The following is a 26,641-nucleotide window of genomic DNA, read 5'->3' as shown; positions in this document are numbered from 1 at the left end:
ATCATCACATCATTTAGAGAATATCCAGTTGATGTAGCTGTGGATCCGTCGAAAACGACACGGAGTTTTGTCGTCGTACTGTCCTCCTTTAGGACACAGTGATGAGGCAAGAAATATTTGCAGAGACTACGGGCATCAGGGTTGACTTGGTGCATATGATGCAAACAAATGTACTCCCTCATAAAGGCGGAATACCGCTCCTTGAGTGTAGGATTACGCTCCAGTTTTCGCTCTAGACTGATGAACCGTCGATAAGCCTAAGCATAAGATTCTCCTAAACGATCAGTATTGTTATTTAGCGGCAGACGAACTGTATACTCCCCGGATGGCAACCGTGAAAGGTTGTCTTCTTCTTTGGTATTCAACCCAGCCTCCACACAATTCTCGACTTCCCAAAACATACGAAGAGTTTTATCCAACCTTGCTTCCATCTCAGCTATCGAATCTGGACAATTGTGCGTAGCCAAAAACGCCGAGCTTGATACCTTCTGTCCACCGCCAGATACGATCCACCCAAGACGGGTCTTCTGCAGAAGAGGCAGTCCATCGGTGAGTTTGATTTGCCCTACGCAGAGGAGATCATAAAAAACGCTCGCACCAATGAGAAGATCAACCCGTTGAGGATTGAAAAATGCAGGATCAGCGAGCTGAATGTTAGATGGAATACGCCAATCGGATACATTTACTGTCATACTTGGTTGAGAATCGGTAATCGTGGGGGCGATGAGAGCAGTAAGTGTAGTTGTGTAAGCAGAGGTGCGAGAATGCATACAAATGCTTATGGTGGATCCGTCAGTAGAAACGCTGGTATCGCCCAGCCCAGACACAAGTGGAGACGATTGAGTTCTCCTAAGCTGAAGCTGCTGGGCGAACCTGGATGTGACGAGATGCAGCTGCGATCCTGAATCTAAGATGGCACGACAAGGAACTAAAACGCCAGACCGATTCTTTACGAGAACCACGGCTGTAGCCAGAAGCACGACATCAGAGTGAAGACCTTGGGCAGCAAGAGAGGTAGACGAAGGTAGAGACGAGCTGCTAGCAGAATTTTGAGCAACGGAAAGAGTGTCCGGTTGAACGGCCAGATCGGGAGGAGTAATACCTGGGCAGCCTTGTGTTGTGGGCTATATACTATCGAAGGGCAACAAACTATGATGCCTACCGCCGCATACTCGATATTTTCCACTATTGCATGCGCGGGTCCGGTGCCCCGGCTTTAGGCAATTGAAGCATAGGGAAAGCTTCTTCACTTCTTTGTGGCGCAGCAACGGTGAGAGATTTCCGAATATCTTGCACGAGTATATTCCATGGCCCGCTGAGTGGCAAAAGACGCATACAGACGGGTCGGCGGAAGAGTTGGAAGCTACAAACGTTTTCTTAACCTGCGTATAGGAATGGCTTTTTCCCACCTGATCGCTACTAGCGTGTGTCGCTGTAGTATATTCCAACCGCTCCATTTTCTGGCAGCGTTGCTGCAAGAATTCGAAGAATTCCTCTGCGGTAGGTATAGCATCCGACGATGTGTGCTCCTCCCATTTGGTTTGCGTCTTCGAATCCAACTTCTGCAGCAGCATGTTGATGACCATGAATCCTGAAATCTCCTCAGCAGTTCCCAATGTCTGCAACGCTCGCATTTGTAAATTGACTGCATCCGAAAACTCCCGAAGCTTTTTAGCAGAAGGCGAGTCTACCCTCTTTAGCCCAAGAATCTTCTTGATGTGTGCCTGGAAAACAAGTCTTTTGTTATTAAAGCGTTTATTAAGTATATCCAGAGCCGCACGATAATTGGCACTGGAGAGCTCTAACGATCGAACCGAATCCAAAGCCGCATCAGCGAGGCAAGAGCGAAGGTGCTGGAATTTCTCGATGTCACTGAGATCCGCATCCGCTTCAATCACCGATTTGAACATTGCCATAAAATCCGAGAACTCGACGTATCCACCAGAAAATTTAGGCACCTTCAGCTCAGGAAGTCGCTGCTTGTGAGCCATGATGATGGTACTATGTCCGGAATGGCTTGGCAGAGTCGTAGAATGGGCAGCGGCGTGTGACTGGCTTACTTCAACAGCAGCCAGCAACTCAGCTTTCAACGATATGAAAAGAGTATCGAAGATTTCGCGCAGCTCACTCCCAATCTCGTTTTGATCGAGAGCCTCCAACTCATTATGGGCCTTATTAAATTCCTCTCGAATTTCTGCCAACATATCAAGCTTATCGATTTTATTCCCCGCGAAGGATTCGCCAAGCCTGTGCAATCGATCATATAATGACTGACTTTTACGCTTATACAGACTCAGTCTGGAATCAGCCACCACAATATTTCCGCCCGCGCCTGTATTCGGATCGTTGTCCATGTTAACCGTTTTGCAATTCGACACAACAACGGAAAATGAAATACCGCTTAAGCGACGATGTATAGACGCGAGAGCGAGAATGCATGACACGAAAAGTCAAGAACCGCGGCTGCAGCTGCGCAGACAATGAGAGATTCGACGCTTAAAGTACCGGAATTTGTCTATAAATATTCCAGCCGCACTCTCACTGAATTTGCACTTTAAACTGCTTTTCAACGTGCACCCAAATGTATTTGTTGGTAGTTAAACTACCCAACAACAAAATATTGTATAAATAATAAGTGTTTTAACGGAACGCGATTAAGCAATGGTTTTATATCACGTCGGGGTCACCAATGTTTGAGATGCCAAGCTTTTTTGGCACCTATGTGTTTCAAAAATGAAAAGAGATTTCGGGTTAAACTTTATAATTCGTATTTAATCTTGGTGGCTTAGCGGAAGCCGATTGCTTGCTATTGCCAGATAAACCTTATGCGAGATCGATATGCAACCAATGCGCAGAGGGGTTAGCATAGAACTAAACTATAGACGACGGCGTTAGATCAAAGTGATTGCCGAAGTGGCGGCAGCAGATCAAAGTAGTTGCCGAAGTGGCGGCGGCAGTGAGCCCCTTTAGCGGGAGAGCGCAGCAGCTCTGCAGAACGTCAACGTTTTCTCTCTGCTCACACAATAATAATGTTAAAGTTACGGTTATTCTTCAGCGGCTGGCCCGAACATGGCTTAATTTAAATAATTGCATTTATTGGATTTCTATATAAATTTAATTTAATAATTCTATTTAAATTGTAAAATGAAATCGTAGGCTCAATTTTGACCTCAAAAAATACCGAAAAGTACCAACAAAAAACAATTGCAGCTCTGGTCACGTTAACCAGCTGTTTCTGGCCAGCTTCCGCGACGTAAAGCCAAAAGTGCTTATTTAGGACAATAGCGATAAAGGGGCGGTAAAGACGGTAGCTAACGGCACTCTTTTTGCCAATTTTGTGCAAAAGAACAACTTTTGCGTTACTTTTAATAATTTACAATTAATTTCGGGAAAAACACAATATAATGAGTAATGATATGGCGTATGGCCCGCCACCTTCCGATTCTGACTCGGACAGCAGCTACGATGGCTTCTACTTTTCGGATAAGGTAATTTTCCTGGATTGTTATGGCCACGAGTTTTTTTTGGGTTTCAATGTCTTGTTTTGTGCAGGTTAAGAAAAGTCCAAAGCCACAGCCGACTGTGGAACCGGATCAGAAGCTCTACGAAGCCCTACTTGAGGGGGACGTAAAGGCCGTGATCAAGGAAATTGATTCCCTGCGGTTCAACGAGAACGACCCGATCCGCTGGGGACGGACGATGTTGATGTACGCCTGCCGCGAGGGTCACTACGATTTGGCCGCGTACTTGCTGGAGAAGCGGTCGGCCAGCGCCAACAAGCAGGTGGAAACTCAGACGCCATTGATGGAGGCCTGCGACTGTGAGAAGAACGATCCGTACTTGGTGGAGAAGCTGGTCCGTCTGCTGCTCCGACATGGGGCAGCCATCAATGTGTCCAACAAATGCGGGATGACTCCGTTAATGTTTGCCTGTCGCAACGGCTACACCAGTGTCGTCCGCCTGATAGTCAAAGACGCCAGCTTGAACGCTGTGGACCACGTTGGCTGCACAGCGCTTTTTCATGCCATCGAGAAGAACCGCGCGGATATTGTCAAGCTGCTGGTGGAAGCGGGCGTAAATGCCATGATACCCAACGGTAAGGGCTACACTCCCACACAGGAGGCCGAGTCTTATGGTTATTATGATCTGCTGGAACTACTGCCACGGACTGAAGAAACGTACTCGGTGCCATTGCACTTTCTGTGCTACCACACGCTAAGGGACCACATTCCACGCATCTTTCTGAAGACCGAGTGCCCGGAGTACTTTCAGGAGCTGAAAAGAATCCTACAATCCATCGATATGCAGGATCAGCTGCACCATTTCGCCATTTCGCGTACTTCCCTGGCCGAATTCCTAGTGATGGATGATCAAGCGCTCAAGAAAGTGGGCATCCCCTTTCCTGTGCAACGTAACAAGATTCTGAAGGGCATCTTGGAGTGAGTGCCTGTCTTGAAAAATTTAATTGAATCTGTATCATCATCATCCCTTGCAGCTTTCACCTCCACCATTGGTCCTACAAGTCAATAGCTCGAGTGAAGATGGATGGAATGGACAAGTGGGTGCCCACACAAAGATTCCCTCCCATTGACCTTGAAATGAACGCAATGATTCTTGTCTTTCAGCTTCTATGATATTCTCATGATCACCGCCAGCCATATGCAACAGTTGGTCATCATCCAGGCTTCCCTGGACTTTGTCAAGAAGAACCTAAATGCCGGGGTGCTGGGTAAAACCTCGACGATGCAATTGGCCAGCCTTAAGACCAATATCATGGCATATCGCAAATCGGTCGACGACTTAACCAAGACCGTTAAATATGTAAGCGCTAGCTGTATGCAACTGGGATTCCTGCACTAAACTTATCTCTTTCCTCCGTTCGCAGCTTGGTTCGTTCAGTCCTGCGAAGAATCCGCTCCACATCGACCACTAAAATTGATCGTTCGTATCATAAGTACGATCGTTAATTTATTTCTTCTCATTAAGGCAGTACATAAAACATGTTGATTGCATCCCTATTCCACTTGTTTTCATACAAAATTTTACAATTTTAACGGATATCATTTGTCAGCAAAAGCATACGGCTATACGGATAGCATATGCACATTTGGTCACCATGTTTGACATTTTTCGATAAAACCTTTTTTTTAGTCATGATCCAATAAAAGCAAGTATTTAAAATAAGCCAGTCAAGTATAAAGTTGATTCATTAATCGGATAAAATTATGTGGCCATGGCTAAGGGCTCTATCTAGCTAGTCATATTCAAGGGAACTTGAAATTCGTCAAATGCCGCCTTATACTCAGCGCATATGTGTATGTATGAGTGAGCGAGTAGTAAGAACAAAGTAGAAAACAAAACGCGTGTGTTCTGTTTTAAGTAAAATTAAGTAAAAAACGGGAAAACGTTGGCTGCTATTTCTTTAAAACAAGGTAAACGGCAGACTGATCACGAATCTAATCTGGAACCTGGATAATGCAAGTGGATCTGAAGCCGGGTGTCATCCGGAAGCTTGACGAGGTGGTGGTGAATCGCTTTGCCGCTGGCGAAATAATCCAGCGACCGGCCAACGCATTGAAGGAGCTGCTGGAGAATAGTTTGGACGCCAAATCGAGCCACATCCAGGTGCACGTGAAGTCTGGCGGCCTGAAGCTGCTGCAGATCCAGGACAACGGCACCGGGATACGCAGAGAGGACTTGGAAATAGTCTGCGAACGCTTCACCACATCCAAGCTGGCCAAATTCGAGGATCTCTCCCAAATAGCTACTTTCGGCTTCCGCGGCGAGGCACTTGCGAGCATCAGTCATGTGGCCCACCTGACGATCCAAACCAAGACGGTCCAGGAGCGGTGCGGCTACAAGGCCATCTACGCCGATGGCCGACTTCAGGGTCAGCCGAAGCCCTGTGCCGGTAACCAGGGCACCATCATCACCATCGAGGATTTGTTTTACAACATGTCGCAGCGACGGCAGGCACTCAAGTCACCGGGTGACGAGTTCCAGAAGCTTTCCGATGTTCTGGCCAAGTACGCAGTACACAATCCTCAGGTGGGCTTCACCCTGCGCAAACAGGGCGAGCCGCAGCCTTCGCTGAAGACTCCTGTCGCCAGTACTCGGTCGGAGAACATCAGAATCATCTATGGAGCCGGCATCGCCAAGGAGTTGCTGCAGTTCAGTCACAAGGATGAGGTGTTCAAGTTCGAGGTTGAGTGTCTGCTCACTCAAGTCAACTACTCGGCCAAGCGGAGCCAGATGCTGCTATTCATCAATCAGCGGCTCGTAGAGTCGCCGGGTGGGTAGCATCTTTCCCATTTCCTGGATATTCAAAGCTGATTCCCTCCCTTCCAGCCCTCAAGTGCGCCGTGGATGCAGTGTACGCCACTTACTTGCCGCGTGGCCATCATCCCTTTGTGTACATGAGCTTGAAGCTGCCGCCCCAGAATCTAGACGTGAATGTGCACCCGACCTCTACCAGGACGAGATCGTCGAGCGCCTGAAGGAGCAGGTGGAGATCCAACTTTTGGGCAGCACTACCACCAGAACCTTCTACAAGCAGCTCAAGTTGCCCGGAGCCTCAGAGCTGGACGAAACGCAGCCGGTGGACAAGAGCCAGTGCATCTATCCCAAGGAACTCATTCGCACCGATTCCAGTGAACAAAAGCTGGACAAGTTCCTGGCCCCGATCAAAAAGAGTGACTCTGGTCTGTCCTCCACCTCCTCCGGCAACGATACAGCCGCCTTCCAGGAGAAGTCCAGCGAAACGAGTTGCTCACAGGAGGAGAGCTTCCGCCTTATAGCAGCACGCAAGGCGCGGGAGGTGCGCCTGAGCAGCGTCTTGGATATGCGACAGAGCGTGAAGCGACAGTGCAACGTTCAACTGAGGAGCATCCTCAATAACCTGGTGTATGTCGGCTGTGTGCAACACCCGAGCCTTCAGCGAGGAGCTGTTCTACCAAAGATTGGAGTACGAGTTTCAGAACTGCTCCGAGATCAGTGTGATGCCGCCGCTATCGTTGCACGAGCTGTTAATGATTGGCCAGCGAAGCGGCTGGCTGGACGCCCGAGGATGGCGACAAGACCGAACTGGCCGCCAGCGCCATCCAGGTCCTCCAGCAAAAGGCCCCCATAATGAAGGAGTATTTCGGTCTTCGCATATCGGAGGAGGGATTGGTCGAGCCGCTGCCCAGCCTGGTGGGCCGGCACAAGCCATGTGCCACACATCTGCCCGTCTACTTGTTGCGCCTGGCCACCGAGGTTGACTGGGAGCAGGAGGCCAAGTGCTTCGAGTCCTTTTGCCGCGAGACAGCCCGTTTCTATGCTCAACAGGACTGGCACGAGGATGAATCGTCGTGTCACCAGCCCTGGCAAACGGAGCATGTGCTCTTTCCAGCTCTGAAAAAGTATTTACTGCCGCCGGCTCGTCTCCGGCAACAGATCTATGAGCTCTCCAATCTGCCCACGTTCTACAAGGTCTTCGAGAGGTGCTAGCATGAGATTATTTCTTAAGCTTCAAAGTATTGTTTTTTTAATCGACTGCATAAATAATTTATAGTCCTTACAGCTAAGAGGATTGGATTCGTTTGGTGGGGTCTGAAGTCCTTCAAGTATTTGGCGGCAAAGGTGCTCAGAAGTATATCGTTCTCCAGCATTCCACGCTTACGCGATTGATAGAGCAAACTATGAAGTGGATGGTCGAACTTAGAAGGGTGGGTAATCATTCCATTCATCGTATGAAGTGTTCTCCCCCACTCACCGCTGTTTGCGTGTCTCCAGGGGCTCGTTGGGACGCACCGGGTACTCCGGCAGCGGCAAGTAATCCGGATCCTCGTAGTCCACAATCACGTCGTCGCTAATGGGGGCCAGGAAGGGCGGCATCTGGCTGCTGGAGGCTGAGGCTTGGCGCTGCCAGGGCATAAAAATCCATCGGGAAATATTCAACGTCAGCTGCAACCGAAAATAGAAAATAGGGAAAATCTTATGCAATCGGCGATGCACTTCTTCCGCCTTACCTTTAATTGACGCAACATCTTGCAAAAAAAAAAACGTTGTGAGCTGTATATTAACGTATATTTTAGCTTTACGAGTATTTTGTTATGTTTTTCTTAACGGAGCGTACTAACTTGCCAAATTTGTTTTTTTTGTTATTTTGAATAATCAAATCAAAACAACTTGACAAATGTCGCCAGCCCAGCTGAGCAGATTTGGGGATACGAAAAATGGGGTGGAAAAGTGGGAGAACTAATGCAGACAAGAAGGACAGACCTATAAAAAAATTAAACTCATAAATAAAACAATCAGCTTTGGGACGCTGTGGAGCTCGATTTCTGTGCCAAAATCTAATTTACATTAAAAACTTACCACAAACACACAGATGTATACTACATGTTTCTGGTGTAATTTTATGGTCTTAAACGATTTGAAATGAACCTAGGCGCGAACTACTTTTTATTGCCACTCATTGCCCTTAAAAACCATCGGCTATTCACACTGACGACCATCCACCATCCACCATCCATTTCGGGGATGGTCCGTAAGGTTTTGCCGTTCCGAAAATTTCCCAGTTAGTACACCATCCATTTTGGATGTTCCTAAGCCGCACGTTTCTATGCGATAGTTAGCCGATGGTTTTCAAATGCAACTCTGAATAATTGTCATTCACAATGGAAAAATGGTATTCACTGCGAAAACGTAAACAATGATTGTGACAAAATTAACAAAAATTAACAAATTATGTAAGTTAACGACAAAGTTGCCAAAACACCAGCAACCGAAACGAGCCGCTCCAGATCGCCAAAACTGCTGGATCAGCGTCTGGACGATATCCGCCAACGGCGAGGGATTCCGAGAAATACCTCGCCACGGCTGAACTGCTGTCGTTGCATCGCTGCAACATTCCGCGGTCGCGAACCCACAGTAAGAATAGGGCCTCAAAATATATTGAAAAGGAGTCTTTAATTATTCGTCAAATAAAGAACACGGACTTCGTCCGCAAGAAAACTCAATACGTTGAATTTATTAATATAAAAATTTAACTTGTATAAGTTTATTATATTTTGCTTATTTTTTATTTTCATTTATATGTATGTACATATATCTAACAGATTTAATTTTAGGCGGGGAACATGGATGTGACTTAATTACTTAAAAGTCTTGAAATTAAGTCATATCAAGTCGACTCAAAGGTCAGATTAATTTTTGACCCCATTTAATATATAATGGCCTCCTCGTGGTGTTCCCTGGGTAACGATCTTCAATCGGGAGCCAATTTGAGCGGCGACTTTAAGTACATAGTATGTATGTATTTACGTATATATATGTAGTTACATATATGAACATTCTTAAGGCATATCCTCTATTTATAGAAAGAAATATATATATTTATGCAAATTTATTTAAGTATATATATTTTTTTTCTTATTATGTATATTTAGATACATCATTGTTTTAGTTATAATAAACAAAAAAGTCGAGAACCGACGGCGTTTGCATAATTTTTATAATTTATAATAAACCTGTTTAAAATAAGGAAATAAATGTGTAATTATATTATTGTAATATTTTATATTTTGTGGTATAAATCAAATAAATAACAGCTTTTATTTCATTTCCCGCGCAATAGTGTACCATACCCCCACCCCCTGCCCATTCTTCATTTATTTTGTGGCGGTAGGTCAGTCCATCAAAAGACCCAAAACAAGAACCAAACTCAAATTTCAGTTCTAGCGGCCAGCAATACTAAACACACACACGCCAAGTACGTGAGAATGCATGTGCACCCATACACTAAAACATGCTGGTGGCAAAACAGAACCAGACCTGAGAGAGTTCAAAAAAATCTGAAAAAGCATACAATCACATATTTTTGTCGAAACATATTGCGTGTGTACTAACACATGCAAAGATGTTCTCTCTGAGCTCTCTCTCTCATGATGACGTCACTCTGGGGTACTGAACGCGCTAGCCAGTGTGTGAGTAATTATTATTATTATGAGTTATCCGCGTTTAACTCAAGATGTTATCCTGTTTAAATAAAGGGGGCTTAAGCGGGCTAAGTTCGTGTTTTCATCTGTATGTTTAAAAGTTTTTCACATCGCTAGCAGTAAAACAAATTTGGACGAGCGCGGTGACGTCGCGCATTGTTGTGAAAATTAATGAAAGATTTCGACGCCAAACTATGTGAAATAATCATAATTCTAATAAAAGCCTGTGCAGAGGTGTGATAGGTAAATAAATGTGGGTGTTGTTGCCGTAAAAATACATATCTAGTTAATTGAGGAAGTGTCCTTTCCCCCCTCATTGCCGCGTTTGTGAGTGTGTGAGCCTGTGCGTGTGTGTTTCACCGCGCGAAAGAAGTAAACAAAAACGTGCGACACTGCCAGAAAAATGCAAAGCCATATAAAAATCTTAATTAAAGGTTAACGAAAAGTGCTATTCCCGGCTGCACGAGCTGTTAGTTATTTCTGTATTTGTTGTTGGTGCACAAGGAGAAAGAAATAGTAAAAGAAGCGGAAAGACAGCAGCACCGATAGCAACAGCAGCGGGGAGAAGCGTGAAGAGCAGTGCGGCAAGATGCCGGCGACAGCGAATGTGTGGGTGTTGTTGTTGTTGTGCTGCGCCGTCGTTGTGGATAGCAGTAAATTGCAGGAGCAGCAACAGGAGTCCTCCACGAAGAAACCCTCGGATGAGAAAGGTAAGAACGTGCTTTATCTCTCATTCTCTGACTCGCCTCGCTCTCATCTTAATTGTTTTTAATCTGCGGTGCATTAACCTGGCCCTCTCTCTCACACTCACACATTCTCATGGCTATGCCAAAAATAACAGCAGCGTCTCTCTGTCTGGGTGTCTCTCCCAATTTCTCTCTCTCTCTCTTCGTCTTGTCCCTCGAGCGTTTACTTTGTTATGCAAATTCTTTGTTTTTTCTTGTTTCCACAAAAACACCACGCAAATAAACAAAACAAGAAAAACAAAGAAAATGGAAAACAATTTTTGTTGATTTGCGTGGAATGTGGTACTTTACTTGCAACAAAAACACATAAAAAAACAAAAAAATAAGATACAAATATTTGCGCTGCACGGAAAATGGAAGAAGCTTTGAGGAGTGCCTAATGTGCCTTGCCACATGAAGGGGTAAATGATCCCAGCCAATGGCCACTTTCCAACGCTTCAATCGATATGTTTTTTGTCTGATGATCCTTCAACCTTAATCTTCCAATCTTGCATATAGAAGACCCTCCCCATGGATATAAAAAGATCAAAACTCTTAATTGGAAGAGGATCCGCATAAATCATAAACCACTCATGGCCATAAAATGCCATAGAATATTTGCACAGCAGCAACAAATAAATTCAATAAATTATGTAAGCTGTCTTCTTGACTCTAAGGACGCGGACGGAGCGCGCGGCACTCACCCGCCTGGTATTATGCATGCACATGATCCATCACCCGAGGGGATCCCAAGTCTCCATACAAGAGTCCGACCCCCTCGCTGTTGAGACAGCCCATGAGAGGGGGAGAATCGAAAAAAAAAAAAAATTAAAGTAAGCATTTCCTCATTTGAGGCGCAACTTAGTCGCAATTTAAACGGTGATAATGCCCATAAAACACAGAAATCAATCAAACAAAACGTCCGCCTGACAACAGTGACCGCAAACACAGTGGCCACAAACACACATACAAACATACAGTGAAAGAAATTATTGAGATTAAGATTAAGATTAATTTCAAATTTATCATCAGCAAATTTTGTTTCTTTGGATGAGAGATTCATCCCGTTTTTACGGCACAACATTGCTAATCTTAATTGGGCGATAATTAGTAAGAAATTTCTGGAGATTGCCATGAAAATAAAGTGATTAAATTTATAATAATTAAATGTTGTGATTCGAGATGCGGCAACTAACGCAGAGATAATCAGATGATGTGGGATGGTGTCAAGACTAAGGGTTAAGGTGTCCAGTCTAAGTCACAATCACAATGACATATTTTTCAATTATTTTATATTTCTTAGAGCTGTTGAGATTTATAAAAAAAGGATCGTTTAATTAATAAATTTGCATATTGTTAATCAAGTCGAAATAACTTTCTTTGATTCCCTTTTAAAACGTTTTTCCAAGAAATTTTTCCCTCAACACTCGTCGCCAGGAATTTGCATTTTTGATCGGCCTTTACCCTTGCCTTTGGTTGCGTTTCGTTTCGCTCCAATTGTTTTATGCCTTCGCCTTTCTCTTCTCCCCGACACCATGGCACCCATCCACCCACAGAAGGAGTGTGTAAACAAAACCGTTATGCTTGCGCAGCCTCTTTTTAACAGTTTCGCAATTTGTGCACTGCCTGTGCGAAAAATGTATAAGGTCGACTGACGCGAAGTGGAAGGTGTCTACCGCTATCTTTGTGCAAATAGACTCTCTGGCCCAACCTTGTATTAATATACCTTGGAGTGAAGTGTGTCGCTGTAAGCGTTACATGTCAACATGTAAACGTTACAGGGAATGTCAACAGAAGGCTGGCCCAACGCAACCCCATAACTCTCCCCTTAGCCCTACCGTCCTGTACAGGCGGAAATATTCCGGAAATCGTTTATCATGTCGCCAATGGCTCTGTTTTAATAATTGCTGTCCGCGTTAAATGGCCAAAGGGAGGTCGATTGTGAAGAGAGAAAGGGAGAGAAAGAAGTGAGAAAAGGTAGCCTTAATTGTGGAACGGTAAGCAGTAAGCAGTCCATGCTGTGTGGAAAGCAGTGCAACTAAGATATTCATTGCAGGGGCAGGGATCTTACAATCAATCACAAAATGAGTGCAGCAAGTAGAGGGCATAGATCTACTATCACGCTAATCCAAAAAGTTCCTCGTCACCTTATACAATTTGTTTTTATACCCGATTCTCAATATGAGTATAGGGGTATATTAGATTTGTGGTAAAAGTGGATGTGTGTAACGTCCAGAAGGATGCGTTTCCGACCTCATAAAGTATATATATTCTTGATCAGCATCAATAGCCGAGTCGATTGACCCATGTCTGTCTGTCCGTCCGTCCGTCTGTCCGTCCCTATCAGCGCCTAGTGCTCAAAGACTATAAGAGCTAGAGCAACGATATTTTGTACCCAGACTTCTGTGATATGTCACTGTTACAAATATATTTCAAAACTTCGCCCCGCCCACTTCCGCCCCCACAAAAGACGAAAATCTGTGGCATCCACAATTTTAAAGATACGAGAAAACCAAAACGCAGAATAGTAGAGAATGTCTATATCTTTTAGACTGCAGAATCTGAACCAGATCGTATTATTATTATAGCCAGAATAATGAAAACCATTTCATTCTTTCTCGCCCTGTCTCTCTCTAACACACACGTATCATAGCCGGCTTTGCTTAGCGCAAAACATTAGCGCCTAGATCTCAGAGACTATAAAAGCTAGAGCAACCAAATTTGGTATCCACACTCCTATAATATTGGACGAGTATATTTCAAAACTTGTCGTTTAATGTAGCCATACTGACTATGTATCGGGTATAAATGTAGAGTTGCGGTCGCAGCAGCAACTCACAACGTTCCCACTCGTTTTTTATTTTTATTTTGCTGTCCATCTCCGTCCACAGACGATTAAGTAACAACAACTACAACAACAAACAAGTTTGTGAGGTGGGTTGCACAAATACACAAATCCACAAACAAGCACACACGCACTGATACACAAGACCATACAATGTTGTGTAGTACATAGAGAGGGGAGACTTTAACTCAAACAAAATTACCAACACATAAGTCACACCTGCTTAAGGTCTAGCGGCCCCGGCCCCGGCTCCGGCTCCGGCTCCGGCTCTGGCCCCAGCCCTCAAACCCAAACTATAAACTGAAGCCAAAAGAAAAGGAAAAAAAGGAAGAAGTGGGAGAGGAAGAGGCAGAGAAATGAAACAATTTGCCTTCGGCAGGGCCAAACACACAAGCAGTGCAAAGGCAAAGGCAAAAGCAAACGGAACAGAGCCCAAAACAAACTGGACAAGAGAGGAAGGCCAGCCTCGGAAGCCGCAGTATTTAGTACACTTGCGGATCCGTGGTTCCCACTGCAGCTACATTTATAATATCTTAGCGGTTCCAATATACATTGTATACTACGTGAATAGGGAAATAATTATATATTATATATATTATATAGTCCGAAATGCAAACATCTGGCTTAAATCAGAATATACTTTGCAAGGGTAAAACCACCACAGGCCCAAGCCGGTCGGCTTTTGTGTGTGTGTGTGTGGAGTAGAAAGGCAAAAAGCAAGCAAGATGGGGGGCAGGTGGACAGGCGTACAAAGAAGAAGCAAAGCTGCGAGGCTTTAATACACTTCAAGATTTGCAGGATTTATGCTTAAATTGTGGGAAAGGTATCCCGTGATCCCAAATGATAGGATTAAATATCATTCTACTTATGATTTAAGAATAATTGAGTATTATATGGAAAATCTTTTAGTTTTCATACTATGCCTACTCTGATGCTCACGGGAAATTCTTTTCGCCCATTGAAGCCGGGAGCAATGCGCTTCTTCTGTTCCGTTCTGTTCCTCCGTTATGGACGGACTTTTATGCATGTCTCTATTTTGTTGCCATTGATTTATTGTACAATTTATTGTTGTTGTTGTTGCTCAATGCATGGCTCGACTGCTGCTGCTGCTGTCTTTATTGTACGAGTAGTTATAGTACGAGATACATTTATGGTCCGTCTGGTTTGGCATGACGCACGACCGAGACGGGACCTAGGACCGGTTCGGTTCGCTGAACAAAGACTCCAGCAGAAGTCCCCAGTCTAGACGAAGTCCCCAATATGGTCATGGGCGGGGGACGGGGTCGGCCAGCAGCGTATTCCAGAATTCTGCCTTGATCTTGTAACCAGAAATTAAGAGTTGGACTCGAGAATACTTTGTGGAAGCAAAGGACTTTACAGATTCCTTTTAAAGAATTACTTTCAGCTCGTTTGTTACTCTTTCATGTTTGCAATGTGATGTTGTATTCACACACACACTGATCCATTTGGTTCATTATTGCAGCCCATAATTCCATCATTCATTTCGCCTTTCAGCAAAACACTTCAATTGAAAGCATGGAAATGGTTAAATGGCAATTAAAAGTGAGTGTGCGTCTCCATATCATAGAGAAGGAGAATGAGCGGAAGCTGTGTACTGAGATAAATGTCTATATCCTAAAACGAGGTCCTTTGTGACAATGGTTTGATTGCCATGGCAACTTAAGACTGTATTTAGAGATGCACTTCAATTAAAATTAATTATATACTGTTCACTTGTTTATACGGTTTTCTCCAGTAGTATTGTGGGTATTTGTCCGTCTCCGTTTTAGCTTTTAATGAGCTTACGCATGCACGTGCTCTCCTCTTTCCTCTACCACTGTCTGTGCAGCTAGAGAAAAATTGTTTGTTATATATCATTCACACACAGTAAATATGCACATATACTACATACATATGTATGTAAATATGTATATTTGAAACATTTGGCTTTCATTAATGACAAACACGAATCCACTAGCACTAGGCCACAGCCAGAGAACCCACCCACAAAACTGCGGTTTACACACGTACATATATAAATACAAATTCAGTAGAGTAATAAGTTGACTGTGGGTGTGTTTTGTTTTTTTTTTTTTTTGTTTTTAATATTCATATACTTATTTATTTGCTCTATAATATATACTATACAATTTATATTTAACTTAATTTAACGGACAAGAGTATGTTGGGACTAGGGGCCCCGCGGACTGCGGTACTGCCAAGGGACCTCTGCTCTGGAACGCCATGTACGACGGGGTCCTACGGCTCCCGATGCCAGCCAACACTAACCTGGTGGGTTTCGCTGACGACGTCGCAATAGTGGCGGTAGCGAAGGAACTTGCCGCAGTGGAGGAGCTTGCCAACGTCGCCATACAAGCCGTCGAGGCGTGGCTATATTTATATTTATATTTAACTTAATTTAACGGACAAGAGTATGTTGGGACTAGGGGCCCCGCGGACTGCGGTACTGCCGCAAAGCATTGCTTCGCAGTGGCGTGGACACCTACTCCGTCTGCTCCTTCCGCCTTCTCTCCAAGGACCTAAGCGTTCGCATCACGCTAGAGGCGACCTCCGCGGCCGCTTCCCACACCTTCGGGTCTGCCAGCATCAGCGGCACCAGAGTCTCGGTGCTGACCTTAGACCCTGCTGCTGTCTCCAATGTCTGACGCTCGAGGTCAAACCTGTGGCCAGTCCTCTGTCTCGTGGCCGAAGCGCTTGAGGTAGCCGCGGAAGCAGTCATGTCCGCTCAGTGCCTGGGTAAGGTAGAAATCCACCTGGCCGTGCTTCCTTTCAACCCAGCATGCTATGCTTGGGATGAGGGTGTGGGTCCATCGGCCTTTGGGTGAGTGGTCCCATCGAGTCTGCCATCTGTCTATGCTGGTCCTTCTGGCGGCGTCCTTAATTTCTGCTTTGGAGCGTACCTCGGCTGCACTGTCCGTTATGGCATCATGGATCTCCTTCCTCTCCCTTATCAGCTCCCTGAGCGGAACTTGCCCGGCAATGACTAACGCGGCTTCGTCTGAGATGGTCCGGAACGAGCACGCGATCCTAATGGCGCACAGTCTGTACGTTGCCTCAACTCCTCGCATGTAGCTCCTCACCTTCGCGGCTTCTGCCCACACCGGTGCGGCGTAGAGCATCTGCGACGTCACGACGCTCGTCAGCAGTTTCCTCGTTGCCTGCTTTGGCCCTCTGGTGTTTAGCAGCATCCTGGATAGCGCTCCCGCGGTCCCACCGGCCTTTGTGTGGACGTATTCCAGATGCTCTTTGAAGGACAGGGGCGTGTCGATGAGGACTCCAAGGTACTTGATGGACCTCTGCGATTCGATCGCGGTCCCACCAACCTGCACTCTGGCGGTCTCGACCACTTTACGGCTGGATATCAGGACCGCCTCCGTTTTTTGGGCCGCCAGCTCCAGCCCCGCGGCGGCTAGCCACGCCTCGACGGCTTGTATGGCGAAGTTGGCAAGCTCCTCCACTGCGGCAAGTTCCTTCGCTACCGCCACTATTGCGACGTCGTCAGCGAAACCCACCAGGTTAGTGTTGGCTGGCATCGGGAGCCGTAGGACCCCGTCGTACATGGCGTTCCAGAGCAGAGGTCCCAAAACGGAGCCTTGCGGGACTCCGGCTGAGACTTCGTATGCCCTAGAGCCCTGACACGTGTCCATTGTCAGCACCCTTTTGCTGAAATAGCTGCGCGCTATATTCAGTAGGTAGCCCGGGAACCTCAGTGCCTCCAGCGTCCGGGTCCAGTCGGCCGAGTTGAAGGCGTTCCTTATGTCCAGTGTCACCACCAGACAATAGGACTTGGTTCCGCCTCTCCACCTAGTCCCAGCAATGGCTTCCTCCGCCGTTTGTACGACCCTCCAGATGGCGTCCAGCGTCGACCTCCCTTTCCTGAAGACGTATGGGTTCTGGGAGAGACCGCCTGCTGCTTCGATGGCTGCGCTCAGCCTCGCACCGATCACCCTTTCGAAGACTTTTCCCATGGAGTCCAGAAGGCAGATGGGCCTGTAGGAAGAGGCCACCCCTGGCGGCTTGCCCGGCTTGGTTATTAGTAGCAGCCGTTGCCTTTTCCACCTCTCGGGGAACGTCCCCTCCTGGAGGCATTTGTTGAAAAGGCCCGCAACTTCCCTCGGGAGTAGAAGAAGTGCCAGCTTCAACGCGCTGTTGGGGATCGCATCCGGACCCGGAGCCTTCCTAGGTATCAGGTTTCTGCCTGCCTGCAACACCTCGGCTTCCGTAACCTCGCAGATGTCGCTCGGGCTATGCTCGAACCGCAGGGAGCTAAGGATCTGCCGTCCTCGAGGAAACAGTGCCCTGACTATACCCTCCAGTGCCTCTGGATCTGTTGGAGCTTTACTGCCCGCGTTCAGCCTCTTCACCACCATCCTGTACGCGCCTCCCCAGGGGTCCTCTTCGGCGGCATCACACAGCTTAACGAAGCATTCCCTCTTGCTGTTCCTTATGGCGGTCTTCAGATCCTTCCTCGCCGCTTTGTAGGTCTCGCTGCATCGGGCCAAGCGCGGAGAACCGCAATCGCTTCGCTCCACCAGAAAACTGGATCCTTGTGCTTCCGGAACGTCCCTCTCGGTAGCATGCTCTGGTCGTAGGCGCCTTCAAGTGCGTCCGCCAATTTGGTCGCCATATCGTTGGCTCCGTCTGCATCGTTTGCAGAGTAGCTCTCAAGGGCGCTTGCGAAGGCTTGGGCCCTCAGCGTGTCCTGGCGGTACGCCTTCCCATGCCGGAACGGGGTACCTCTCGATCGGGCAAGGGTGCCCAGGGTGCATAGTATGGCCTCGTGGTCGCTGGCAGTATATACGCCACTGATCCTCCATCGGGCGTGCCGGGCCAGCGTGCTGCTGGCATAGGTGAGATCGATGATCGACCCTGCACCTGCCCTGCTGAAAGTTTGTTCGTTCAGAAGGACGACGTCCAGAGAGGCAAAAGCCTCCAACACCGTGCGGCCTCTGGCGTTTGTACGGGAGGACCCCCATTCCAGGGCCCAGGCGTTGAAGTCGCCTCCGACTACGACGTTGTTCCGTCCTCGCAGATCGCAGCTCAGCTCGTCCATAATGCGGCTGAAAGTCTCCAGTGAGAGGCTGGGTGCCACGTAGCAGCTGTAGAACCATATGCCGCCTACATACCCTCGGACGAACCCGTCTGCCGACTTGGTGTCGCGCAATTGTGGCGCGTCGACGCCACAGAGCCACAGGGCCGCTTTGCCAGTAAGGTACGTGGCCCAATCTCTGCTGCTGCATTATGTGGTTCGCTGAGGAGTGCCACCTCAGAGCCAAGCTCGCGCACCGTCTGCGTCAGGAGATCCTGTGCGGCCCTGCAGTGATTCAGGTTGAGTTGAATCAACTGCATGTCGTCCTGGTTTTGCCGACCCCGCTTCGCGTGGCTGGGCAGTTTTTAGTGCCTGCCTGGTGCGTGACCTCCTTCTTTCCAGCTGCTGAGCAGATGAATCACGCAGGCTCTTTTTTGCATTCGGCAACTTTGTGCCCTTTCTCCCCGCATTTGATGCAGCAGCCACTCCTGTCCACTGTACTCTTGCAGTTCCGTGCGATATGCCCGGGTTCCAGGCATCGGTAGCACCTTGGGAGTCCATCTCTTTCCCGGATCCTACATATGGTCCAGCCGATCCTCACCTTGCCGCCTTTCAGGACCGCTTGGCCCAGGGAGAAGGGCAAGCTGACCACCGCCAGCTGGGACTCCGCGTATCCGCGGCGCAGACTGCGTACTCTTACTCGAGCCTCGTCAATGTTGAATTGGCGAGTTAGAGCGGCACAGATCTCCTGCTCCGTCGCGAGGGAGTCGATGTCCCGTATCTCCAATATGACCACCTTCGAGTCTTCCGTCATTGCGCGCACAGACGCTCCATCGCCGAGGACACGTGCGATGCTGGCTTTCATGCCCTCAGCACTCTCCACGCTGTCTTTTGCCACCTCCAGCAGAAGGCTGCCGTTTATGGTGCGGCGTACCTTGGAGACGCAGACCTTGGGGACCATTGCCAGAACCTCGCTGTACGACTTCCCGGGGGCCTGAACTATGACCGCGTCTGGGCGAGCGCGGCGTGCTGCTCTCGGCTTCTTGGCCACCACGCTCCATTCGCTGTCCGGGATTCCGGGGCACTTGGGCTGCCTCAAGGCGCTGGTCGTCGCCACGTCTCCGTGTGGCCGCAACGGGGCCTTTTTAAGGGTCCTCTTGGTTGCGATAGCTCCTTTTCGCTGCCTTGGGCGCGTAGGTGGGGTCTCCGGCTCCCCCATTGGATCTTCGGCCACGGATGGCTGGCTAAGTCTACGCCACGGTTCGGTTTGCGCTGCGGCATCTTTCCTCCAGACGGTCGTTGTCTGCTGCTCCTTGTCTGCGCTCCGCGTGCTCTGTGAGCATTTCGGGCACAGGCCTTGGGCGTCGGAGCCTTCCTGCAGCGCGCTTCTACCCGCTGCAGCCTCTTGGCTCGATTCGATGATGTTCGAGTGCAGCTCCTTCATGCGCACGAACAGTGCTCTGGTGGCCATGTTGATGTGGCGCGTATTTTTGTCCATCATCCTAGTCTGAACCTCATCAAGGATTTTTCCCAGCTCCGAGAGGTTCTCAAGGCAGGTAGCCTGCTGGTGGGCCTTGCTCTTCTTGGGCGGCGTTTGCCTCTGGGAACTTCCCGGGCTGGCTGGGTCCCGAACCCTCTTGGGGGTCTCCCTAGAGTCAAGGTCCCGACTCTGCGCCGCTGATGCTGGAGATGGAGATGGCTCGGGAGCCGGCGATCGGGCGAGCATGCTACCCTTCCTGAAGGCGAGCTTTTCATCCTCCTCCATTCCTATTGTTTACTTTAGAATTTGAATTTCGAAATTAAAATCTCCCTCCGTTGGCGCGCAACTCCAGCTCTCTCCAACACTCTGGCAGCCCTGGGTCGATCGGGGCTGTCTGGCAACACCGTCCGTGTGGCAACTCTACGCGATCACCTGTCTGGCGGCGCGATCAGCTGCTGTGTGTGAAGCTCCGGACGAGAAGAAGAAGAAAGAAGAAAAGTTGAGTGAAAATTCCTTTTTTACCTCCACCAACAATGTGGAAAGTGGAAGTGGAAGGCGCCAAAACAAGGGTTCAGCCCCCCTTCCCCTGCTGCCTGGAGCGCACTGATTGTGCCCGTGCAATAGAGCGGGATGCCGGTGGGGCCGGTTTTTATACGCAGTACGTACCGGTGCGACAGCAACCTGCTCTCAAAAGCTTTTCTTCCAGGTAACACGCGCAGCGCGGATGCTAAAAACGGAAAATCAGGAGCCCGTGATTCAAAACAACCGCACTTAAAAACGCTCAACTCAACCGTCCCAAGTGTGTGTGTGTGTCTGAATGGCTGGCGGTAAGTATTTTGAGAGCCCTTTTTAATGGATTAATGATGGATTTTTCCTTTTCCAGGACCATAGGGCACTCTGAATGCCATGGCACTGGATCCGGCCACCAACTAAGGACGATGGCGGACACGACACACATAACTCGAACGGCACAGGTCCGGCCGCCCAAGTGTAATGGGTGTTTGTGTGTGTGTGTCTGTTTTTGGCTATTCTAGCAATCACCAACGCACTGCATTGGATTTGAATTTGTCCGGCCGTATGATTTTGCAAGTGTGTATGGCAGCATTTTTATTCGTTTATGTTTTATTTAATGGCTTTGATGGCGGCAGCGTCCGTTGTTCATTTTTGTTGTGGCATGCGAGTGATATGCATTTGTCATTTAATCCAATGCAGTGGCAGAGATGTGTCCAATTAGTACACAGCGTTCCAGGATATCTGGTTGTCAAGCTGGTACCTCATGTTGCGGGCGTAGGCCTTAATGTCATCCATGGAGTCGTCATCTGTCCACATCTCATCGTCATCATTTTCTTCATCCATTTCAGGATCCGTCTCTGGAATGGCGGCTGGCGTTGGCCCTAACGTTTTTTGTGGTGGCTGTGATCGTGGTGGTTTCTTTGACCGCCGGGCTGCTGGAGCTGGGGCAACCACTGTTGCTGCTGCCATTGTTGGTGGATTTTCCGATGTTTCTGGAACTGCTGGAGTTGCCGTCACTGCCTGGGATTGGATGAGCGAGGTGAGTAGTGACATCATCACTTCCAGCCTCTTTTCCAATCGCGTCATCCTCTGCGTATTCTCCAACAGTGCCTGGCTGCAGGATCCCTCGAAAGATTGGCGTTTCGGCTGCATCTTCTGCCGGGAGCGGTTGTTGGCAAGCTGCTGCTGCTGCTGTCGCTGTTGTTGTTGTTCGCGCTGCGGCTGCTGTTGCAGCTGCTGTAGCTGCTGCTGTTGTGCCTGGGAACGGCTCAATGGCTGCTCTGGACGTCGTCGCCCAGTGCGTGGGCCAGAGGCAGCAGGCGTCTGTTTTTTTGTCTGTATTGGCTGCTGCTGCTTCTGCTTCTGCTGATGTTGTTGTCCTCTTCGTCGCCCAGGAGAGGAGACATTGAGTGGCGTCCATGCTGCCTGCTGCTGCTGTCCGCGCCAGGGATTGGCTGGCGTTTGAGCTGGCTGTTGCTGCTGCTGTCGGCGCCCTGGATGTGCTGGTGTTGTTTTTGCTGGTGGCTGCTGCTCTGGCAATGGCTGCAGAAGCGAGGTGCGCTTGCGACGCAACTCCTGCAAATCGGTCGACGACTTAACCAAGACCGTTAAATATGTAAGCGCTAGCTGTATGCAACTGGGATTCCTGCACTAAACTAATCTCTTTCCTCCGTTCGCAGCTTGGTTCGTTCAGTCCTGCGAAGAATCCGCTCCACATCGACTATAACGATATTCTCGCCGTGCGAAAGCGTACAACGGTGCGACGCTACTTCAAGTACACAACCATTATACTGGGCATCTCAGTATTTATCTGCCTCAAATCCAAGTGGTTTGGATTGTAGATTCCATTCCATTTCCGCTTTGCAGTACAAACCACGTTGTTCCTCAAGGAATTTAGAAAATTCGCTTGTGTTCACTCAAATCAAAATAGTTCTAGGCTAAGAAGTACGAAATCAACCAAGTGTTATATGAAGTTTATAAGTTTAAATGCGTTAATAATGAAATATAAAATTGTTTTGAAAATTGAGATTTAAAATTGATCGTTCGTATCATAAGTACGATCATTAACGATTTGAAATGAACCTAGGCGCGAACTACTTTTTATTGCCACTCATTGCCCTTAAAAACCATCGGCTATTCACACTGACGACCATCCACCATCCACCATCCATTTCGGGGATGGTCCGTAAGGTTTTGCCGTTCCGAAAATTTCCCAGTTAGCACACCATCCATTTTGGATGTTCCTAAGCCGCACGTTTCTATGCGATAGTTAGCCGATGGTTTTCAAATGCAACTCTGAATAATTGTCATTCACAATGGAAAAATGGTATTCACTGCGAAAACGTAAACAATGATTGTGACAAAATTAACAAAAATTAACAAATTATGTAAGTTAACGACAAAGTTGCCAAAACACCAGCAACCGAAACGAGCCGCTCCAGATCGCCAAAACTGCTGGATCAGCGTCTGGACGATATCCGTCAACGGCGAGGGATTCCGAGAAATACCTCGCCACGGCTGAACTGCTGTCGTTGCATCGCTGCAACATTCCGCGGTCGCGAACCCACAGTAAGAATAGGGCCTCAAAATATATTGAAAAGTAGTCTTTAATTATTCGTCAAATAAAGAACACGGACTTCGTCCGCAAGAAAACTCAATACGTTGAATTTATTAATATACAAATTTAACTTGTATAAGTTTATTATATTTTGCTTATTTTTTATTTTCATTTATATGTATGTACATATATCTAACAGATTTAATTTTAGGCGGGGAACATGGATGTGACTTAATTACTTAAAAGTCTTGAAATTAAGTCATATCAAGTCGACTCAAAGGTCACATTAATTTTTGACCCCATTTAATATATAATGGCCTCCTCGTGGTGTTCCCTGGGTAACGATCTTCAATCGGGAGCCAATTTGAGCGGCGACTTTAAGTACATAGTATGTATGTATTTACGTATATATATGTAGTTACATATATGAACATTCTTAAGGCATATCCTCTATTTATAGAAAGAAATATATATATTTATGCAAATTTATTTAAGTATATATATATTTTTTCTTATTATGTATATTTAGATACATCATTGTTTTAGTTATAATAAACAAAAAAGTCGAGAACCGACGGCGTTTGCATAATTTTTATAATTTATAATAAACCTGTTTAAAATAAGGAAATAAATGTGTAATTATATTATTGTAATATTTTATATTGTGTGGTATAAATCAAATAAATAACAGCTTTTATTTCATTTCCCGCGCAATAGTGTACCATACCCCCACCCCCTGCCCATTCATCATTTATTTTGTGGCGGTAGGTCAGTCCATCAAAAGACCCAAAACAAGAACCAAACTCAAATTTCAGTTCTAGCGGCCAGCAATACTAAACACACACACGCCAAGTACGTGAGAATGCATGTGCACCCATACACTAAAACATGCTGGTGGCAAAACAGAACCAGACCTGAGAGAGTTCAAAAAAATCTGAAAAAGCATACAATCTCATATTTTTGTCGAAACATATTGCGTGTGTACTAACACATGCAAAGATGTTCTCTTTGAGCTCTCTCTCTAATGATGACGTCACTCTGGGGTACTGAACGCGCTAGCCAGTGTGTGAGGCTTTCGTTGTATGAACTGGCACATCTATATACTGTATGGTTAGTGGTTTTATGCTTTGACCTTTTTTGGTGAAACCTTATTTCATCATGGACGATTAACCCCATTGTCGACCAGTGTGTGTAAAATACACTCCACGAACATTAAGACTCTTGAAAAATTTTAACGCAGTTCAGTTGAAAGATATCGTGATCATTGTTATGCAAAGATGAAGGATGGCCTTAAAATAGTAATTATTATTATTATGAGTTATCCGTGTTTAACTCAAGATGTTATCCTGTTTAAATAAAGGGGGCTTAAGCGGGCTAAGCTCGTGTTTTCATCTGTATGTTTAAAAGTTTTTCACATCGCTAGCAGTAAAACAAATTTGGACGAGCGCGGTGACGTCGCGCATTGTTGTGAAAATTAATGAAAGATTTCGACGCCAAACTATGTGAAATAATCATAATTCTAATAAAAGCCTGTGCAGAGGTGTGATAGGTAAATAAATGTGGGTGTTGTTGCCGTAAAAATACATATCTAGTTAATTGAGGAAGTGTCCTTTCCCCCCTCATTGCCGCGTTTGTGAGTGTGTGAGCCTGTGCGTGTGTGTTTCACCGCGCGAAAGAAGTAAACAAAAACGTGCGACACTGCCAGAAAAATGCAAAGCTATATAAAAATCTGAATTAAAGGTTAACGAAAAGTGCTATTCCCGCAACTTCCCTCGGGAGTAGAAGAAGTGCCAGCTTCAACGCGCTGTTGGGGATCGCATCCGGACCCGGAGCCTTCCTAGGTATCAGGTTTCTGCCTGCCTGCAACACCTCGGCTTCCGTAACCTCGCAGATGTCGCTCGGGCTATGCTCGAACCGCAGGGAGCTAGGGATCTGCCGTCCTCGAGGAAACAGTGCCCTGACTATACCCTCCAGTGCCTCTGGATCTGTTGGAGCTTTACCCCGCGTTCAGCCTCTTCACCACCATCCTGTACGCGCCTCCCCAGGGGTCCTCTTCGGCGGCATCACACAGCTTAACGAAGCATTCCCTCTTGCTGTTCCTTATGGCGGTCTTCAGATCCTTCCTCGCCGCTTTGTAGGTCTCGCTGCATCGGGCCAAGCGCGGAGAACCGCAATCGCTTCGCTCCACCAGAAAACTGGATCCTTGTGCTTCCGGAACGTCCCTCTCGGTAGCATGCTCTGGTCGCAGGCGCCTTCAAGTGCGTCCGCCAATTTGGTCGCCATATCGTTGGCTCCGTCTGCATCGTTTGCAGAGTAGCTCTCAAGGGCGCTTGCGAAGGCTTGGACCCTCAGCGTGTCCTGGCGGTACGCCGGGCCAGCGTGCTGCTGGCATAGGTGAGATCGATGATCGACCCTGCACCTGCCCTGCTGAAAGTTTGTTCGTTCAGAAGGACGACGTCCAGAGAGGCAAAAGCCTCCAACACCGTGCGGCCTCTGGCGTTTGTACGGGAGGACCCCCATTCCAGGGCCCAGGCGTTGAAGTCGCCTCCGACTACGACGTTGTTCCGTCCTCGCAGATCGCAGCTCAGCTCGTCCATAATACGGCTGAAAGTCTCCAGTGAGAGGCTGGGTGCCAGGTAGCAGCTGTAGAACCATATGCCGCCTACATACCCTCGGACGAACCCGTCTGCCGACTTGGTGTCGCGCAATTGTGGCGCGTCGACGCCACAGAGCCACAGGGCCGCTTTGCCAGTAAGGTACGTGGCCCAATCTCTGCTGCTGCCTTATGTGGTTCGCTGAGGAGTGCCACCTCAGAGCCAAGCTCGCGCACCGTCTGCGTCAGGAGATCCTGTGCGGCCCTGCAGTGATTCAGGTTGAGTTGAATCAACTGCATGTCGTCCTGGTTTTGCCGACCCCGCTTCGCGTGGCTGGGCAGTTTTTAGTGCCTGCCTGGTGCGTGACCTCCTTCTTTCCAGCTGCTGAGCAGATGAATCACGCAGGCTCTTTTTTGCATTCGGCAACTTTGTGCCCTTTCTCCCCGCATTTGATGCAGCAGCCACTCCTGTCCACTGTACTCTTGCAGTTCCGTGCGATATGCCCGGGTTCCAGGCATCGGTAGCACCTTGGGAGTCCATCTCTTTCCCGGATCCTACATATGGTCCAGCCGATCCTCACCTTGCCGCCTTTCAGGACCGCTTGGCCCAGGGAGAAGGGCAAGCTGACCACCGCCAGCTGGGACTCCGCGTATCCGCGGCGCAGACTGCGTACTCTTACTCGAGCCTCGTCAATGTTGAATTGGCGAGTTAGAGCGGCACAGATCTCCTGCTCCGTCGCGAGGGAGTCGATGTCCCGTATCTCCAATATGACCACCTTCGAGTCTTCCGTCATTACGCGCACAGACGCTCCATCGCCGAGGACACGTGCGATGCTGGCTTTCATGCCCTCAGCACTCTCCACGCTGTCTTTTGCCACCTCCAGCAGAAGGTTGCCGT

The 26,641-nt window shown here is 47.7% G+C and overlaps 2 protein-coding genes and 1 pseudogene across 5 annotated transcripts; 2 read left to right on the top strand and 1 right to left on the bottom strand.

Annotated features, from left to right (window-relative positions):
* Positions 1-3,171: 3,171 nt before the first annotated feature.
* LOC117191771 (ankyrin repeat, SAM and basic leucine zipper domain-containing protein 1-like) lies at positions 3,172-22,619 on the top strand. Of its 2 annotated transcripts, none has more exons than XM_033396541.1 (6): positions 3,172-3,488; positions 3,553-4,439; positions 4,496-4,558; positions 4,626-4,787; positions 22,175-22,208; positions 22,273-22,619. In XM_033396541.1, exons 1-6 carry the CDS (start codon positions 3,405-3,407, stop codon positions 22,432-22,434), a joined length of 1,392 nt encoding a protein of 463 aa, XP_033252432.1. In that variant the 5' UTR covers positions 3,172-3,404; the 3' UTR covers positions 22,435-22,619. The 2 variants fall into 2 exon arrangements, with proteins under 2 accessions (XP_033252432.1, XP_033252433.1); XM_033396542.1 differs by lacking the exon at positions 22,175-22,208 and adding an exon at positions 4,886-4,921 and having other exon boundaries at positions 3,177-3,488; positions 4,626-4,821; positions 22,309-22,619.
* LOC117191768 lies at positions 5,354-7,564 on the top strand (annotated as a pseudogene).
* On the bottom strand, positions 7,496-8,565 carry LOC117191773 (succinate dehydrogenase assembly factor 2-A, mitochondrial-like). Of its 3 annotated transcripts, XM_033396544.1 has the most exons (5): positions 8,359-8,561; positions 8,121-8,262; positions 8,010-8,052; positions 7,754-7,944; positions 7,496-7,677 (listed from the first exon to the last, which is right to left on the bottom strand). In XM_033396544.1, the coding sequence occupies exons 3-5, from the start codon at positions 8,025-8,027 to the stop codon at positions 7,503-7,505; spliced, it is 384 nt and encodes a 127-aa protein (XP_033252435.1). In that variant the 5' UTR covers positions 8,028-8,052; positions 8,121-8,262; positions 8,359-8,561; the 3' UTR covers positions 7,496-7,502. The 3 variants fall into 3 exon arrangements, with proteins under 3 accessions (XP_033252435.1, XP_033252434.1, XP_033252436.1); XM_033396543.1 differs by having other exon boundaries at positions 8,010-8,262; positions 8,359-8,558; XM_033396545.1 differs by having other exon boundaries at positions 7,532-7,697; positions 8,010-8,262; positions 8,359-8,565.
* Positions 22,620-26,641: the final 4,022 nt, after the last annotated feature.

The sequence above is a fragment of the Drosophila miranda genome, assembly GCF_003369915.1.
Source record: "Drosophila miranda strain MSH22 chromosome Y unlocalized genomic scaffold, D.miranda_PacBio2.1 Contig_Y1_pilon, whole genome shotgun sequence".
NCBI classification, from domain to species: domain Eukaryota; kingdom Metazoa; phylum Arthropoda; class Insecta; order Diptera; family Drosophilidae; genus Drosophila; species Drosophila miranda.
The sequence above is the reverse complement of the archived record's forward strand: the minus strand, read 5'-3'. Positions and strand labels throughout refer to the sequence as shown.